This window comes from Hyposmocoma kahamanoa, unplaced genomic scaffold (genome assembly GCF_003589595.1).
Source record: "Hyposmocoma kahamanoa isolate Upper Pololo Valley unplaced genomic scaffold, ASM358959v1 93, whole genome shotgun sequence".
Lineage (NCBI taxonomy): Eukaryota > Metazoa > Arthropoda > Insecta > Lepidoptera > Cosmopterigidae > Hyposmocoma > Hyposmocoma kahamanoa.
Window position 1 is genome coordinate 25,215,966 of NW_020654810.1, and position 16,991 is coordinate 25,232,956.

Consider the following 16,991-nt stretch of genomic DNA (forward strand, 5'->3'; position numbering starts at 1 on the left):
CCAGCCGGGGAATATGCCGCCAGGTCGCTGCGAAAGCTGCGCAAAAACGCAAAGCGAATCGGCAAATAACACTACTTACCTATTGCATTTTAAGTCTAGCCTACTTACACGTATCCGGTCGCTGCAATTCGTGGTAACTGTCGTAATGCATAATTAGCCGGCAGAATGCGCGAAGTTGAACGCGACAGACTGGTCTCTACCGTCCAGTGGTAAAGTCGCCTCAGAGCAGAAGTCGCTGCAACGTAGCTCACTACGAAGCTAAAGTCACCACGACAATGCGAGATTGCACTTCAAGCACATTTCACATACACGTTTGGCCAACTTTAACGTACACAACTTTATACGAAATAAATGTTATTTCATAAATATCTTATTTAGAGTATAATATTTCGCCAAAGATGCCAATGTCAACTTCTTTGAATTATAAACTCAAGAGCTCCATTTTCATATCAGGCAGTACTATAGTATAGATTATCAAGGAATCTGGTTAATTTCATGTCACAGAAAACGTAAAGAAATATGATGAAAAATACGTGAACGTACAATGCAAAAAAGTACACAGTCAAACTTTTGGTAAAATATTTATCCATTTTTTCCCTGTATACTAATACAAAAAGCACCTCTATAGTCTACCGAACTGCTAAATTCCCAAAAGTACGGTCAACCAAACTATTGCTGGCTGACGATAATTCTGAAATAAATTTTGCCTTTATTCCCAATTTCTATTAGGTGCACGTCAAATTCGACCACCATGTTATTACAAATCGACCAAGTACAACGCTGTTCGTAAAAAACTACGAGGGTAGAAGATAAACTTCACCTATCGCTCTTCGTTATAGTTACTTTCCAATAATCTGCAACTATTCAATAGGATCATCTCGATCGTCTTTTCATGTAAGCGTTTTTGCCCGAATGTATCCAAACACTGCTGTTTTCTACTAAAGTACTGGTGCAATATCTAAAAATAATAAATACAAATAACGATAAAAAGACATTAAAATTGAGCACATTAAAAAACATAAATTAAACTCTAGGACAGACTAATACATCACATTAATACTTTGATAGAAAACATACAACGCCCACATTTCGGCACATAAGTGCAAAATTTTTTGACGTAAACAAGATCGAGACGTTTTAACGGCCAGCTTTGGCCATCACTGGCCGTCTCCAATTGTACGATCAAATGCTGAAAGTAATACTTGCAAGTCATAGAGACGTTAGGTTTACTTAAGCATATCGGCATCAACGACCGGTTTCTCAGTCGCCGCGTAAACAAATATTATTGGTCACCGAGACTGAAGATCTATTAAGTCCAAACCGTCTATACATACGCTTCAGCGAAGAGTGGGTACCATGCTAGAGCTAACATCGGAATCCCTAACAACTATCGTCGTGCGCGACTTATTTGTAGTTACAAAGTTCTTGCCGCGACAGCTGGCGGTGCGCAGCGTCATGCATTTTCTTCAAGACTATCTTCATTTCCGGCCAAGGCTCGTAAATCTGATTGATAATGAACATTTTGTGCACTGTCGGGTAGTCCAAGTCCATAGTCCGAGATATGTTATCACGGCTATTCGCCTGCCATACGACGTCCACCTTAAGACAAATCACCACCTTAAGACACGTCATGGATTGGTCTTGAATGGAAAATAAAATGTACACTAAGCAACACTATAACGTGTTCGCGCTTTCGTTTTCAGTGACGACTGTTGATCGATAGGCAATAACTTGTACAAGCACATCTCTGTATACTACATCAATCCAATGACGCATCTTTTAGGGAATGTACAAATATACAAAACTATAAAAGTCCGTCGCGCTGGAACCAAACCAATGAAAGAAAAAATTCGGATTTTATGATTGTTTATTTACAAAATGTTGCGTCTTACATTTCCGGGTCTTACAGGCGATTTTAAGTGAACGCGAGTCAGGCGCTTCACACGGGTACCTTGGGAGGGTTTACCCCTATTGCGACCTGTCACCTTCAGGCGGGTGACCCTCGCGGGAACTATAGCTGCACACTGTGGCCTTGAGCATAGCGCGTCGCTCGGCCACCACCATCTTGTCCAGCACATCCTGCATCTCGGGCCACGGGTCGTAGCGTTGCGCGATGATGACCAGCTTGTGAATAGTAGGGTGCCGCAAGTTCATCGTTCGTGAGATGTTGTTGGCACTGCGCGCCGAGAACACCACGTCCACCTACGAGACGCGTCATTGGATTCAAATCTCTACCCATGCTCAATGTAGTTTTTCTCTATTTCACATTTAACACCAAATAAAAATAATATACCCCAAAGGCTAATTTAACACAACAAGCGCCAGCGAAAATGCCAACTTACCTTGTTTTTCGAAGCCCAGATAATATGAAAGAACAGAATGGTTAAGGAGAAAGCTGTTACAACAAACACCGGAATAATTTCATAATTGTTGATTATGAGCGTGCCGAACTTCATCTTATCCGGTATTCGGGCATCGTACTGCGAAGGTGGTAAGATGTGGCCGGTCGAGCGGCGAACCTGCACCTTGAGCGGGTCGGGCTGAGGGCGCGCTGCTCCGCCGCGTAACCGCTGCAGCGTGCCCGTTAGGCACGAACCCCGCGCATTCACCAGCGCAAACTTCGACAACATCACTATACAATTTATAAATCTTTCTAAAACTAGTATAAAGCTGAATAGCTTTGTTAAATTTTTAGAAATCTATACTTCATTGACGCCGAAAATCTGTAAAGTAGCTGTTATAGCCAATAGGCAAAATAGCAAAATTTTAGCTATATAAAATATTTAAACAGGATTGTGACATTCGGTATTTAAATCTGACGAAAATCGAATTCAAAGAGTATTATTACAGTACCACTTCGTACATTTTTTTCTTTTTATCTATGCTCTATGTATTTTTACAACCAATGATTTTTAACGTGTTTATGATCATTGATTATAACAGCTTTTTGGGTTAACAAATAAGTGCAAAATGTCTAACTGCGATATGATAGTTGCTGTGATTTAATATCCGCCTTCAAAAGTTCATCCACTGGAAATATTATTAGCAAAATAAAACTATCTTCGTACTTTCTGTGTTTCATTCAGATTTCTGTGATCGCGGTTTTTAGCATCTATATCACTGCTTTTTGTCACTCGGGCGCTTGCTCCTGACTTTCTGCCTCTCGCATCTTGTCAAGCACATCTTGCATCTCAGGCCAGGGTTCGTACCGCTGGCTGATGGTGATCAACTTATGTACTGTGGGACTGCGCAGGTTCATCGTGCGCGATATGGTGTGCTTGCTGTCGTGCGACCACAATACCACATCTACCTACAAGGGCAACGTATAAATCAATTCAATTATGTTCATATTCCGACTTTATAGCAACCACAGAAACAATTAAGTACAAAACAACCAGTCAGAGGAGAATCTGAGTGCAAACACTAAACAGTTTATATTAGAAAATCTTACATGAACAAAATAACCCTTTAAATATTAATAACAAAGATTAAGAACACTTACAAAAAATTCCTTCGATCCGGCCGGATTCGAACCGAGGTCTTCTAGTAAACCGTACCAGACGCTATGCCCACTAAGCACATGTCATAGCGTCTGGCACGGTTTGCTAGAAGACGTCGATTCTAATCCGGCTTAAGAAGCTAAATTAAACAAAAAAAATACTAAGAAAAATTCCTTCGATCCGGCAAATTATATAATATACATAATATTATATTATATTATTTGTATAGGCGGATAATGGGTGGCAAGTGTTTCCTAAATAAATCAATAAATATTTTTAATATTTAGGTAATGAAACTGTTTTTCCGGATTTAAATCGCGTATATTTGTTTTTTTAAACAAACCGACGTTTTAAATCCGGAAAAATAGTTTCATTTCCTATATATAACAATCGCGAAAACCTAAGAACTCGATATATTTTTAATATTTTTTTTATTATTAGCCTGGCATAGTATCCCACTGCTGGATAAAGGTTTCTCCCTCGGACTTCCAACTTCTCTATAAAGCAATCTTTGGGCAGTCACTCAAGACTGGTTTAGGTCATCCCACTATCTCCGCCTAGTCTTGTCATCTTGGAGCACCCGTTGAGTGATATACCATGGATATAGCCAAGGTACACACTATATATATATTGACATATCTTGTTCCGTTGCAATGAAGGCGATTTTCGAACAAAAATGTGTAGTCTGATGTGCCGTTGTCCGTACATACGACGGATGTGGCCAGCTAAATCCTAATTTGGCCTGTACATTTTTTGACTACATCAGCTAAACGGACTTTGGAACGCGTGGTCTTACGATCGCGATCGTTTTAACACCTAAAATGCTGCGTTCCGTGGCTCTAATAAATTATAAATATTAAAAGTCCAACCCGTGTTATTAAAAATATTACTATAAACAATCTAAGTTTAGACTTACCTTATTTCGGAACGCATATATGGTTTTGAGGAAAATACCAGTAACAGCTAAAACCACGACCACCAAGATTGGTATACACTCCCAGCTCTCGTTGAACATGTACTTGAGGTGAAGCTTATGCTTAGCGGTAGAATCGTACGGCGTGGGCGGGAGGAGACTCCGCCGTACTTGCATCTTCATAGGCACATCGTGTGTCCGTAGTGCACTAACCACTGCACGTCTTCCCTCAAGGAATGCAAACCGCGATAGCATTATTATGTGTTGCTAATAAAAATAACAAAAATAGGTATCTTAAAAAATCAACAGAATTTCACATTCAGTGTTGACGGAACAACGCAAAATCACAGTGGCGATGGTGCTTACGTTCGATGTTCAAAAGTTTAAATTAAAGTTTTCACTTAAGTTGGTCCGACGTAAAAATGTTAAACTCTGTTGCAAACGAAGATATGCCATTTTGAAATAATTAATAAATTCAGGCGTTACTTTTGCGGAAAACCTTGTTAAGAAAATGGTAGTAAAACCAAGTCAAAAGTCAAGGTTAAATCGTGCTAAATAGCAGTGCTTATGATGAATATTTATATTATAATATAAAAACGCTCGGTCATTCTTCGGCTGAGTGCAGGCACGTGTCAAGTATTTTGTTTGTGACTGTAGTTACACTTGTGTCATTTATTTTATAAATGTTATGCGGAGGGAGGGTGGGAACATAAACTGCTTGAAAAAAATATTCAACACAAGCCATTGACTTTACAATTATATGGACGTCGGGTCCGCGCTAAAAAGTGTCCGAACTTATAGGGCGTTAAAATCGTATACAGAGCGTCATTCACGCTTTAGTCTTCGTTTGTTCGACTGACAGCGAAGCAAGCAAAATTAGACAGTACTGCGATGACATTACAATTTAAATTCAACGTTTTATTCCTTTACATGTCACTACGTTTAAATAGGTTGACTTGGGACATTTTTTTCGTGGTTTTTGTATTAGACCCGTGGTCCATTTATTTGTAAGTCAATGACACAAGCGCAGCTATTTTGCACGATTCAAATGATGTAAATCTTTCTGCTACATTCTTTTTGATAAACCTTTCATAATGTAGTCAGAAGCTGGCATGTTAAGGAAAAGTCAGTCATTTTATAAATGAAATTCAAAAGTCAAATGTGATTTTATATTTTATTTCTAGCTATACATACCATATCTATAAAATAAAATTTAACTATAAGTGCAATTGTTTTGGATACTTTACAAACGCCAACATGGAATATAGTTCGTACGATGTGGAACACATGCGGTCGAATTAAATTGTTAGGTGAAAAGACAGGTAAGTCTCCCTTATTCGCAGATTTACTAGACCTAACCCAACTAGCACACAAGCTCTAATAACAAGCCGTACAATAGCCAGTTAGAAGTTCTTAGTTTTATAATTAATGTACTAACGTAGTTTATAAGTCCGTTACTAATTAGATATGGGTTGCTGTTATCGAAAAAAAAAACGATTATAATTATTATTATCATTGGTTGCGTGTCTCGTCGGGTACTCGTGATCCCACTGTGTGCCATAAGAACAGCCACTATGTCCAACTGAATAAAAAGCTGTTCGATGTGCGCAGGTGTCGTTTGGGGGCGGACAAGTGATGACGCTGCGCACCCCACGGCGCCGTATTTCCCCACGAGCCAAGCGTCGGTATCGCGCCATTCGAGAGTTTTTTAGGCGAGCCCTTGGTAAGATGCACCTTTGTTCCTTAAGACCTCATACATGTTTTATGTAGCGACACACTAAGCAGAAGATTTGCGACGGCTGAACTTATACAACATAATTACGTATGTATTTTTTTAGGAAATGATATACTAAGAAACGTAATTAACAATAGCAGCTGCAAAAAAGATCCGTCGCAGTTCTCTGACTGGTGTGTCGCTGCACTTGTTTAATTCTGAATATTGGTTACAGGAAGTTCGTCACAACCAGATATAAAAATCAGTTCAAGCATAGCGATCAACGTCACAGATCTGAAGCACAGAATAATTGGTATCGAACGTCAACTCAATGAAGTGAACAAGCATTGCCAGGATCTAGCTAGTCTCGAGAACAGCTTCAAGAGAGAAGCCGACCATTTTCAGGAAGCGGGAGGACGGCATGACAAAGAATCATATGAGGAGCACCTGTCTGGCAGACAGGCGATTTCGCAAGGCACTAAATTTATATATAGACAACCTGAGACGCGCTGCTCCAATTCTGACGAAGCCGAATTTATACCTGACGTGGGAAAACACGTCTCTGACGAGTGCAGAGCGGAGCCCGAACCCTTTGTTACTTTAGAAGATTATCATGCGCAATTGGCAAAAATTCAAAAAGCAAAAAAAATTGCAGCGCGCAAAAAAAAACCTCGCGAATATGATCAAATTATAGGTAAACACAGAACTCCTTTTACAGTGGAGAACATAAATCCGCACACGACTAGCAGCTACGAATCCACTGGCCATGACAGAGAGGTGCTTCCGTACGAGACTACACCATCACCTCAGCAGCGGCGCAGCAAGCGTCGCCATAAAGAGCAGTACCCTATACAACCGCAGCATACCGAACAATCTGATTTCGATCAATCTCGAAATAAAAAACGCAGAGAGAAAACTAAAAGACGTAGTGGCGACGCCAATCCCACTTGCTATTACCATGAAACACGTAACAAAAAAGAAAAGATGTCCACAATGCTAGACCGGGATTTTATAGCTGATATAATTAGAAGACAATATCAGCCTGTCAAACTATTCGGACGGAGAGGATCTAATTTAAGTCAGTTTTCAGCGCCGGTGTGTCGCGACCATGAGTATCACCACATACGCAACGATATTCAAGAGGGAACCGATCTCTGCTCTTGTTGCTACGACGATCGTCAGCGCCGATTTAGTGACGCAAGAAGCGTTTGCGACACGCGGCTGTACAGTTCTAATAGACACTATCGCACCAGATCTCACCGGCGGCACGAGGATATTTACAATGATTCCGCATACTATGACGTCATCCCTGTGAAAGAAAAATCAAGTCCGAAATCCAGACGGAAATTTGTCGAAGAAAATGTATTCGGTCATCAATATACTTGTTATCCATATAAAGAAGTTCTTCCATCTCCAAGAACGCACAGACCTCGCCTCAATTTAAAAGCTCAACTATACCAAGATTATGATGATCTAATTCAGGCAAAGCAACCAGGGGCTCGACACGTCACGAGGCCCAAAAAACATGAAGAGTATTATGCAGTAGTCGAAAGCGATAATGCATCAGAGGTAGTTCCCATTAAATACCACCGAGAACAGCCCAAGATACAAAAGCCAATTAAAATCTTGACCTGCGCTCAAGTTCACGCGGATACAAATACAAGTAATTCACAATGCCCTCAAATCGTCCACGACCAACACTGCATAGTCAATCAACATCTAGTTAATCAATCTTTAAATAAATTGCCAGAATCGAACCAGACAGACAAAGCTCTATGTGAAATCAAAGATATTCTGCAAAGTTTCTTACAAGAAATCAAACGGGATAGCTCTCAACCACTGTCAGAAGACTGCGTTAAGCAAGTTGATAAACAGACAAGCAACACTTTGACAGAAACCCCAAATTGCACGATTGAAAACAACTGCAACAGTTACATCGCCCCGACAGTCGCGCCCATCGCACCACCTCTTCCAACATCTTTCGTACCGTCTTTCCCGGGCCAGTGTTGTTACCCTTTGGTGTGCCCCGTAAACTGCTTGCAAAACAGATTCGTAGTCCCTAGCCCTAGCGTCGTCGCATGTCATGCTTGCATTAATGCTACGAAGGAACCAATCTGTATTGAATGTTCATCGAAAGCTAAAAATCAGTCGACACAGGACAACTACGAGAGTGGCAAGAACAATAACTTTGAGGACTTAATCAAAGAAATATACGAGTTCGTTGCAAAAGACCAAAAGCAGAGTAAAAAAAAGGTTCGCAACAAGCATAATGAAAGAAGCGAAGGTGTGGTGGAGGAATCGGACAAGGGTAAAGACTTAACCTCGAGGAGTGTAGGCGAAAGCTTGCGATTGACTCAGAATGATACTAAGGTGGGCACGTCAGAGCAGAAGAGCTACTCGAAAAGTTGTGAGGCGTTCGGCTCACGGCTCACTTCCGAAAACTATTACACCACCACACAGTCCGACACAGTACTGGACAAATTAAGCTTGGAGGTAACAGATTCGTCGACTCGTTTCAGTTCCATATCTGCTCTGCAAGATAAGGTTCGTTATTTACACTAGTGCTTTTTATATCTTCTTCTGTTATACCAACACTCGCTCTCACAAATTAGTGTCAGAACCAAAACAACATTATGCACCGCCATTCATGTCTTCCCGGATACGAACTGACTCCCCATTACTCCATTTACAGTCCCGTCCAACGTATTCCCTTCTCACTTTTCTTTTATTATCTTCCTCATATTTACCATATTTTGTAGTCAATAGAAGGTTATGTTGTGGTGGTTTAGGCATACAGATCGGAAGAATGAATGAAATAGTCTTTATTGCGCATTAAACAATTACAATAGCAACTCAAAGCAGTAATGTAAGATCACAGAATAAGCTAATGTACCTTCAACAGGCGGCTTATTGCTAAGTAGCAGTTTCTTCCAGGCAACCTTAGTATAGAAATTTAAGAGTTGGCAACCAAAGAAAATCTTGTTATGGAAGTGTATCAAATATATAGACTACACATTGAATACTATGATGAATAGTTCTTATTATTATTTATTATATATAGTCATTGTTATTATTATTTACTTATATTATTGTGTAGGAGGACAAAATAAATAATAAATAGTAGTAATAAATAAATAAACAGGAAAATTATAACACTATGCAATAAGGAAATAAATGGAGGGATTGGAGAGAAAAAACGTGACTTATGGTATCGTCGAATTGATTCAGGGAGAATGAAAGTATATTGGAAGAGATATAGAGCTAACGTGGAAGGCAATTGGAAGATAACGGTCACGAAGAAAGTTTTTAGATCAAATCGATAATGTTTTTTGAAAAGGCTGAAGTGCGTAATGAGAAGGTCGAGAGGGCTCGTATGAAAAGATTGATGAATATAAGTGAAGCGAAAGAGCTTTGTCAGGATCGACGATCAAAAGAGACTTTTGATCGTCGATTCTGACAAAGCCCAATGAGAATCCAAGGACGAGTACAAGTACACACACTAGAATTTTTTAAACTTACGTACCTATGCAACAACTTCAGCCTTTTTGCGTTGTGTTGTCTACTCCGTGCCGACTTCAAATTTACAGTGACGCATTTCTGCCAGCTCGGTAATGAACACGTAACTCAATATGCACTCAACACAACGACAAATAGTTTGTAGCTTAACAAGCGATCAATGTTTTCACGTTATATTTTGTTTCATTCCAGAATAAAGTCGGTATGCTTGTCAAAATGCTCAAATCGATAGGAATCCTCAAGAAAAAGAAAAAGGTGGAACACCCTGAAGGGTGCGAAAGCGACAGTGCATTGGAAGGGGATGTGAAACCAAAGCATACACATACCCCGTTTCGACAAAACATCACGAACTACGCGATGTACGGGCAAGAGTATTACCAACGTCCCCCAGTGCCTCAATACGTTCGCCCCGAATACGGCCAGCCGCCTTACGACCAGAGGGCCTACTATAGCGCCCTAACGCCAGAGTCGAGCGATTTCACGCCGCACAGAGTGCAGCAACAGACGATCCACGAACATGCCTCGTCGGGATACTACCAACAGCCCTCCGCGCCACCCTATCCGGGCCCTTACGAGCCACACTACGGCCACATGCACGCGCCGTACGCGCCGCAGCCTCCTCTCTGTCTGAAGGAAGTAGAAGTTAAGAGCACTAGCACGCAAAGTGAAAAGAAATTTTCCTTCTTTAATAAGCGCTCACGCAAGAGCCAGCGGCCTGCCACAGCGCACGGAGCCGCCTTCCATTGTGAACACGATCCCAAGAACTGCTCCACGCAGACCGCACCTTTCTTGAGAAATAGTAACCCGCTCACGTATGAACTACAAAAAAAGGAAAAGCCAGGATTTTTCTCTGCATTTAAAAATTTGCAAAAAGGGGATTACGACGACGTTGGCGCAAACCCTACGACGTATGGCTTTAAAACTCATAAGAAATTGGTTGAAGGTGACATGAAGTTGAAAAATGTACTACTAAAAAAACTGTTTCTTAAGAAAAATCCCTTTTCTCCCCGCAACCTAATGGTGAGGACATTACTGGGCAAGGACAAGTCCAATTACGGCGTCTCCCCTGCCCTAAAGACTCGGATGTTCTTATAAGTGTCTGTAGCAATCGGTTTTGTGTAAGTGAATGTTCTCGAAAAATATGCAGTGTCCTGTAACGAATCAAATTGCGTCGTGTATTATAACGTTATTATGTTTTTAAGAAACTGTGACAGTTGCTTTTAATTTTATTCTTAAGTAGGAAAGTAGTAACTACTAATGCAGTAATTGTGTCCTTTTAGTTCTACCTCAAAATAGCGTGTATTATTTCTGTAGGTAGGTGCAGTTCAACAGTTACAATAAGACCGATCACCATAAAGTCACAGTACCTATAGGTTTCGAATGTAATTTTACGTTTTGCACTGAGCAAGTATAGTAATCATTATTATATATCATGTGTTTAAATGATCTTTTGAAATTTGCAAAAGTAGCTGGCAAAAAAATTTAATCTTTAAAAAATAATAAACGTAAATGGTCATCCTTTTTAATGATTGATCCTCTTCATCTGAAACATAAAAGAAATTAAACAATCGATATTTTAAAGTGTTCTGGGCTAAGCAAAAATGTTTGATTTATAAATTAACTTTGATAGTTTTATGATGGGCCTCAAGACTGAGACAAATGACCATTAAAAATAAAATTTAGATACTTTTTTTAAAACTGAGTACCTAAATGTTGGTTATTTTTGTATACTAATATTATATTAATTATAATATAGTTTGATCTGGAAACATGTTCGGAATCTCAAGCAAATTAGCTTCTAGCACTCGCCGGCCGCCGTTGCGAGACGCTCGCTCGGCTCGTGCTGCTTTTTCATATACTAAATTAACCTATTGAATGGAGGGCGCAACCAAGCAACCAAGATTTATTAGATCAATATCAAAAGATATACTTACTGGTTGTAATAGTCATCAATCGAAAGAAAAGACCAATAATAAAAAAAGGATCAAATATTATTTTTGAATACCAAATATTAATTCAGTATGCTTAAACAATTATGTTTAAGCATACCAATACCAAATATAAAAAATACCAATACAAAGATCGAACACTCAGAAAAAAACAATTAATATATATCGCACTTGACAAGTAACATAGTATTATCTCAAAAATTCCTTTATTTTATATTTTATCTCCAAATTGCGTTATATTAACAATTTATCTCCAAAATTTTGATATTTTTGTATGTCATTCGTATACGATTTAATTTCAAAGTATCAGGATAACACTGTTGCGTTGAAATTAAATAGATAATATTAATGTAACATAAAGCAATTTTGATATAATACTATGTTAGTTGTCATGTACGATATATTATATATCAAACATTTAAAAAAATCGTCAGCCACCTAAAGTAGACCTTGGCCTCCTCTTGTGCGATCTCTTCCAAGTTCTCTGCGTGCAGGGCGTGGAGGTCTTTCTCCACTGTTCGGTAGCTGCCTTAGATGCCAAAGGGCGCTGGACAAAACTTCGGCATACATTTGAAAATAAACTTGATTTCACAGTACACGTAGGTATCTTTATTACAATACCGAGAGAGAAGAGAGAGGCTATATTAAATATACAGTTAATGTTGCAATAAAACTATTGAAAAATCATAACGTCCAGTTCGTCCCTCCATCGGTCTTTGAGCTAACCAACCGGTTTTTTTGAAGTTAAATGTGGCTACAGAACGAACTAAAACAATTTAACTGCGTAGAGCTCCTTCTGAAAGCGTACGTCCAGGGAAGTACTGTCGCCTTATCTATTTCTGCATATCGTCGCTTATTGTCCGCCTTACTTCATTATGATAATCAATATAAACCCATTCCACGCGCTGCTGTAGGCCACGGGTCTCCTCTAAGAAAAGGGTATAACTATCTATATAGTCATACATCCAAGTACTGCCACTTTGCCTATTTCTGACGCCTAGCAGTAATGTTAGCATTACTGCGTTTCGGTTTTGAAGGGTAGGGGTGCTGGTGGAATTACAAGCACATGGATGTCTCAAGGCGACGGGCGCAGTGGCAGTGCCCTACCGATATTCGCGTTTTAAAGCTCTGAGCGGCACTGTAACTGTCATGGACACTCGTGTCGCTTACCACCAGGCTCACGATTTGTTCGTCCCGTCTCTTTACAACGGTCACATTCTACGCCAAAGTTTAAGTGGTCCCGATTTCTTAGCACTCGTTGGTCCTTGCCCGGGCGCTTATTAAAGAACGAAACTTTTCGCTTTGCGCGCTAGTGTTCTTAACATCCACTTTCTTCAGCCAAAGAGGAGGTTGCGACACCTAGGGTGCGTGCATGCGGCCGTGGTGTGACTCTAGAGTAGCGTAGAGAGCCCGAGTAGCGTGAGGCGCGGAGGGCTGCTACGTACTCGTAACAATGTTTTGGGTTTTTTCTTTATTATTGATGGCTTTGTCTTCGCATTTAGTCAATGTAAAGGTCAGGGAAATATAATTAGAGTAGACAAATACTATTTCTAAAAATAAATTTAATAAAACAGCAAAATATGTGGCAAACACGATAATTTGTGGGTAAAGGCCTTACTACCTGAGAGCAAAATGCTGGTATACAGCTTGACCATACGTTTAAAACAATTTTAAATTGACGCTGGCAGCTGGCAGCAGATGAAAAGAGAAATGATTGACAAAATGTGACGACATGAATCATAATTCAAAATCACATTATCTACAAATCACAATTCTAAATGACAAAATTGATATCAAATGGTATAGTAAGATAATTCAGGTAGCATTGGTAGGATTAATTAGTATAATAATAGGTGTAGAGTGTTTGGATACACAAGATGAAATTTTTTGTTTGAAACGTGAGACCCGAATTTGCTGGTTAAGTAGTCCTCGCCCCTGTGTGAAGGTAAGGAGGTCCGAGGTTTGTACTTTAAGTCTTGGAATTAGTTGCTATTGCGGTAGATGTGAACAATACTTACGCATGTAATTAATAATAACCGTATCATGTGTACCTACATAGGTACAGACTACCATTCCGTGACACCTGCATAACGCCACTGGTAATGCTGTGTCAGTCGCCAAGTAGGTATTGGTCCTCCTCACTACTATAAACGTCAGGGTCAACATGCTAAGAAGAATATCATTCTGTGTACAGGCTATCATACCTGCCTCCCTCTAGAGTAGATAGAGAATATGGACCTCCATCTGCTACGTTTCTAACAAACCTTACTCCAATCATATGTCTTTATACAATGCCCGTTTGCTTTTTTTAATACTTTTGACGTGGTATTATGCAAGGGCAATCTTTGCCCACATCTTCCTACATGTCCCATCTGTAAATTGTCGTTGTTTTACTCGCATCCATCCTATAAGAGCACACCATCGAAACACTATTTTCTATCCAAGTCACACGCCTTTCACACCACGGTGCTCTCTTTGAGACATATGAGCTGGAGATAGTAAAACAAGACCTCGAGTGTTTGCCTACTTCTATTGTAAAGATAAAAGCTATCTTCGATAAAGCTGTCCAGGACAAGGGAAAGAATGAATATCATTTTGTGCCAGGGTGCCCGTGAGCTAAGCCACCATCAAGGAACTAGCACCACGATGATCTTGCAATGCTATGAGAAAGAGCCATGAGCTTCTCGCCGTGCAGCCGACCACGTTTCAAAGGCATCGAATCGTTTCTGAGACGTATTGCGTTTAATCTCGGTAAGCAGTCTTTGTGAAAAAGAAATCACCGACAGTTTGAAAATTATTTTCTTGGACTTAACTCGAAACCACTCTTAAACACAGAAAAACTTTCGTTTCAGGTAACACAGCGTCACAGACCGAAGTAAAAATTATATCTTGTATACCGATCGACGTTACAGATTTACAAAACAGAATTAGCGAACTAGAAAAAGAGCTAGAAAATTCCACGGTCCGGTGCGAAACCACCAATGTGAAACATATCTGTCACACGGCTATAGTGTCTGCTTCACCGCCATTGTTTGAGCCTCCGCGGCCCTATGGTTACGAGGCAGACGCTGAAATCCGTGGAACTTCAGAAATTGCGTCTTCCAATACCACCCATCCTGGGAGCACCGCTCTCCACGTCTTTCGTAACGGCAGTCGCTCAAGTGCCCGCGCGGCGCCAGACAGGGTGCACGGACCTCCTAACGACAATGCGCTGGACCAACCGGTCGCGAGAAATAAGTTCGAGAGAAAAGTTTCTGCTATCCGACATAAAATTGTAACGAAAGTGAAAGACAAAAACGAAGAGACGCGACCAAATAAAAGAAAGCTAAAGTACAATAAGCCTCATCTCGTTTACTACGTACAAACCGGAACAAAAACCCCCTTTAATTTGTTAGTCGAGCCATCGAAAAGCGAACAAACGACATACCATAACCGAAAAAACTACGATCTGACGGGGTTGGACGATTACGATTACTATTCTGTCTATAATAATTGTAGCATGAGCGAGCGCTACGTCTCAAGCATGATTCGAAAACAGTATGAACATTATCCAATGGGCGCTGACTTTTCAGATGTCAGTGATTTCTCGACGCCGGTGTGCCGTGATCCGCCACGCGACAGCGGACCGGAGCGCTACGAATCTGATATCTGCTCATGCTGCCACGGCCCATTTCATAACGTTGATGACACAATGAGGCTCACTCAACGCGGTGATATGTGGGAGACCACATCTATACTTGGAATGAGTCAGTACGCACAACAACAAGTCACTGGCAACAGCGCATTCTATGACTCTAGTCTCTACGACATAGTGCCGGTGAAAGAGCTGCCGACGAAGCAGAGACGTGATGAAAACGAGTATGTAATTCAAGAACCAAAACGATTTGCGACTCACGATGTCTGTCGCACAAAGGCTAAACGTGCGAAACCTCGAAAGCAGTACAACTACCATAATGTGGCACCGCTCCGAGTCATCCCTAGATATCATGCACAGAGGAAAAAAAATAACACCAAAGTGATGCCTCAAATAAAGGACAGTCTAGGTAAATTGGCCCACCTGAAAAGGACAGACTGGAGAAGAAGGGACTCGCCAACGATCAGCGCTGTCGATTACAGCCCCGTATATGCGCGACCAATTTGTACTGCTAATATTTCGAATAAAGGCCATATTAATAGAACACCAGAAAAAGCCTCGGTTGAAGTTAAAAACGTGGAATGTCTCACAACGAGTGTTAACAACTCAGAGTGTCAAACGGCTTCCACAAAAAGTGTTCAGCTGGAAGCCACTGAAAGCAACGAAAATAATACTGAAGTTACACTAAACCAAATAAAATCGATCCTACAGTCGGTGTTGACGGAAGTGAAAACTAGCTCTCGAATGAAGAATCCTTGCGAGTGCATTTCGAAGAAAGACGCCGTCGTTCAGAAAGATCAGTCGCAGAATAACATGCAACCCGCGGTGGCAGCCATTTCAAAAATCAAGCCGGTGCAGGACGCCCTCTCTAGCCTCATGAACTACAGCTACAGCCCGTACAACTTGAGGCCCTATGGGCCGACGTGTTCACGACAGGTTCCCTCGAGCCAGTTATCACCACCCCTTTCTCCATTTCAGCCGAAATGCATGCATAATTACCCGCTCTTCATACAGACCACGGGTCGCCAGTGTGCATGCCGCTTCCGAAGCATACCGAAGGGTGTCAACACAACCGGATCGACCATAGTGGCAAATGCGCCTAAAACGCCTGTTCACCATCCGCCACCCGCCACTATTGCTACGAACACGGAGCAGCTCTCCGACCGCGATACGCACCTAAGTTCCAGAAGTCCAGAAACCGACAAACTTATCCAAGAAATATACAAGTCCTTAGCCGTCAATATGGACTACTTTACCAAAAACTCCACCAGTGATTACAATGATCTTAAATCATCTAATCCCTCTCATAAGACCACCGAGAGTGGCTTACCTTCCATTAACGAAAGGAAAAAGCGGGTGGGGCTGGCGATGGTGCAACGCCAGTCGAATGTGTCCAGTAGCGATCACAGCAAGTCTGTGAAGTCACCATCATTGGTGAGCAAGACAACCTTGAGCACCCCTAGACACAGCCATAAGACGCAGTCGTTTATAAAGGAATCGGCCGAGAACTTGCGCAGAGAACTGACCTCTCTACGTCGGCGCGGCGGCGGCGGCTTGCTCGAGCGCTCCTCCTCGAGTCAGTCCGACTACTCCACAATCACGAGTAACGCATCAGTGAGTTCGAAGATCATCACCGAACTCAAGTTCGCAGATCAGGTTTGTAACTAAAACACAATTAATTAAATTTTTATTGAATTGATATTCAATTCTTTTTTGTGAAATTACTCCACTAGTTTGTTATAATTATTAATACAAAGATCGAACA

At 40.9% G+C, this 16,991-nt stretch overlaps 3 protein-coding genes across 4 annotated transcripts; 2 read left to right on the forward strand and 1 right to left on the reverse strand.

Annotated features, from left to right (window-relative positions):
- Positions 1-20: 20 nt before the first annotated feature.
- On the reverse strand, positions 21-2,809 carry LOC113237323. 2 transcript variants are annotated; one of them, XM_026473732.1, is made up of 2 exons: positions 2,343-2,809; positions 21-1,599 (listed from the first exon to the last, which is right to left on the reverse strand). In XM_026473732.1, the coding sequence occupies exons 1-2, from the start codon at positions 2,628-2,630 to the stop codon at positions 1,405-1,407; spliced, it is 483 nt and encodes a 160-aa protein (XP_026329517.1). In that variant the 5' UTR covers positions 2,631-2,809; the 3' UTR covers positions 21-1,404. The 2 variants fall into 2 exon arrangements, with proteins under 2 accessions (XP_026329517.1, XP_026329516.1); XM_026473731.1 differs by lacking the exon at positions 21-1,599 and adding an exon at positions 1,625-2,202 and having other exon boundaries at positions 2,343-2,793.
- Positions 2,810-5,636: 2,827 nt separating this feature from the next.
- LOC113237257 lies at positions 5,637-10,985 on the forward strand. Its single transcript, XM_026473644.1, has 4 exons — positions 5,637-5,735; positions 6,025-6,136; positions 6,363-8,671; positions 9,836-10,985. Exons 2-4 carry the CDS (start codon positions 6,049-6,051, stop codon positions 10,736-10,738), a joined length of 3,300 nt encoding a protein of 1,099 aa, XP_026329429.1. The 5' UTR covers positions 5,637-5,735; positions 6,025-6,048; the 3' UTR covers positions 10,739-10,985.
- A 2,711-nt stretch (positions 10,986-13,696) lies between these two features.
- Positions 13,697-16,894, forward strand: LOC113237285. Its single transcript, XM_026473674.1, has 3 exons — positions 13,697-13,713; positions 14,197-14,343; positions 14,445-16,894. Exons 2-3 carry the CDS (start codon positions 14,268-14,270, stop codon positions 16,892-16,894), a joined length of 2,526 nt encoding a protein of 841 aa, XP_026329459.1. The 5' UTR covers positions 13,697-13,713; positions 14,197-14,267.
- Positions 16,895-16,991: the final 97 nt, after the last annotated feature.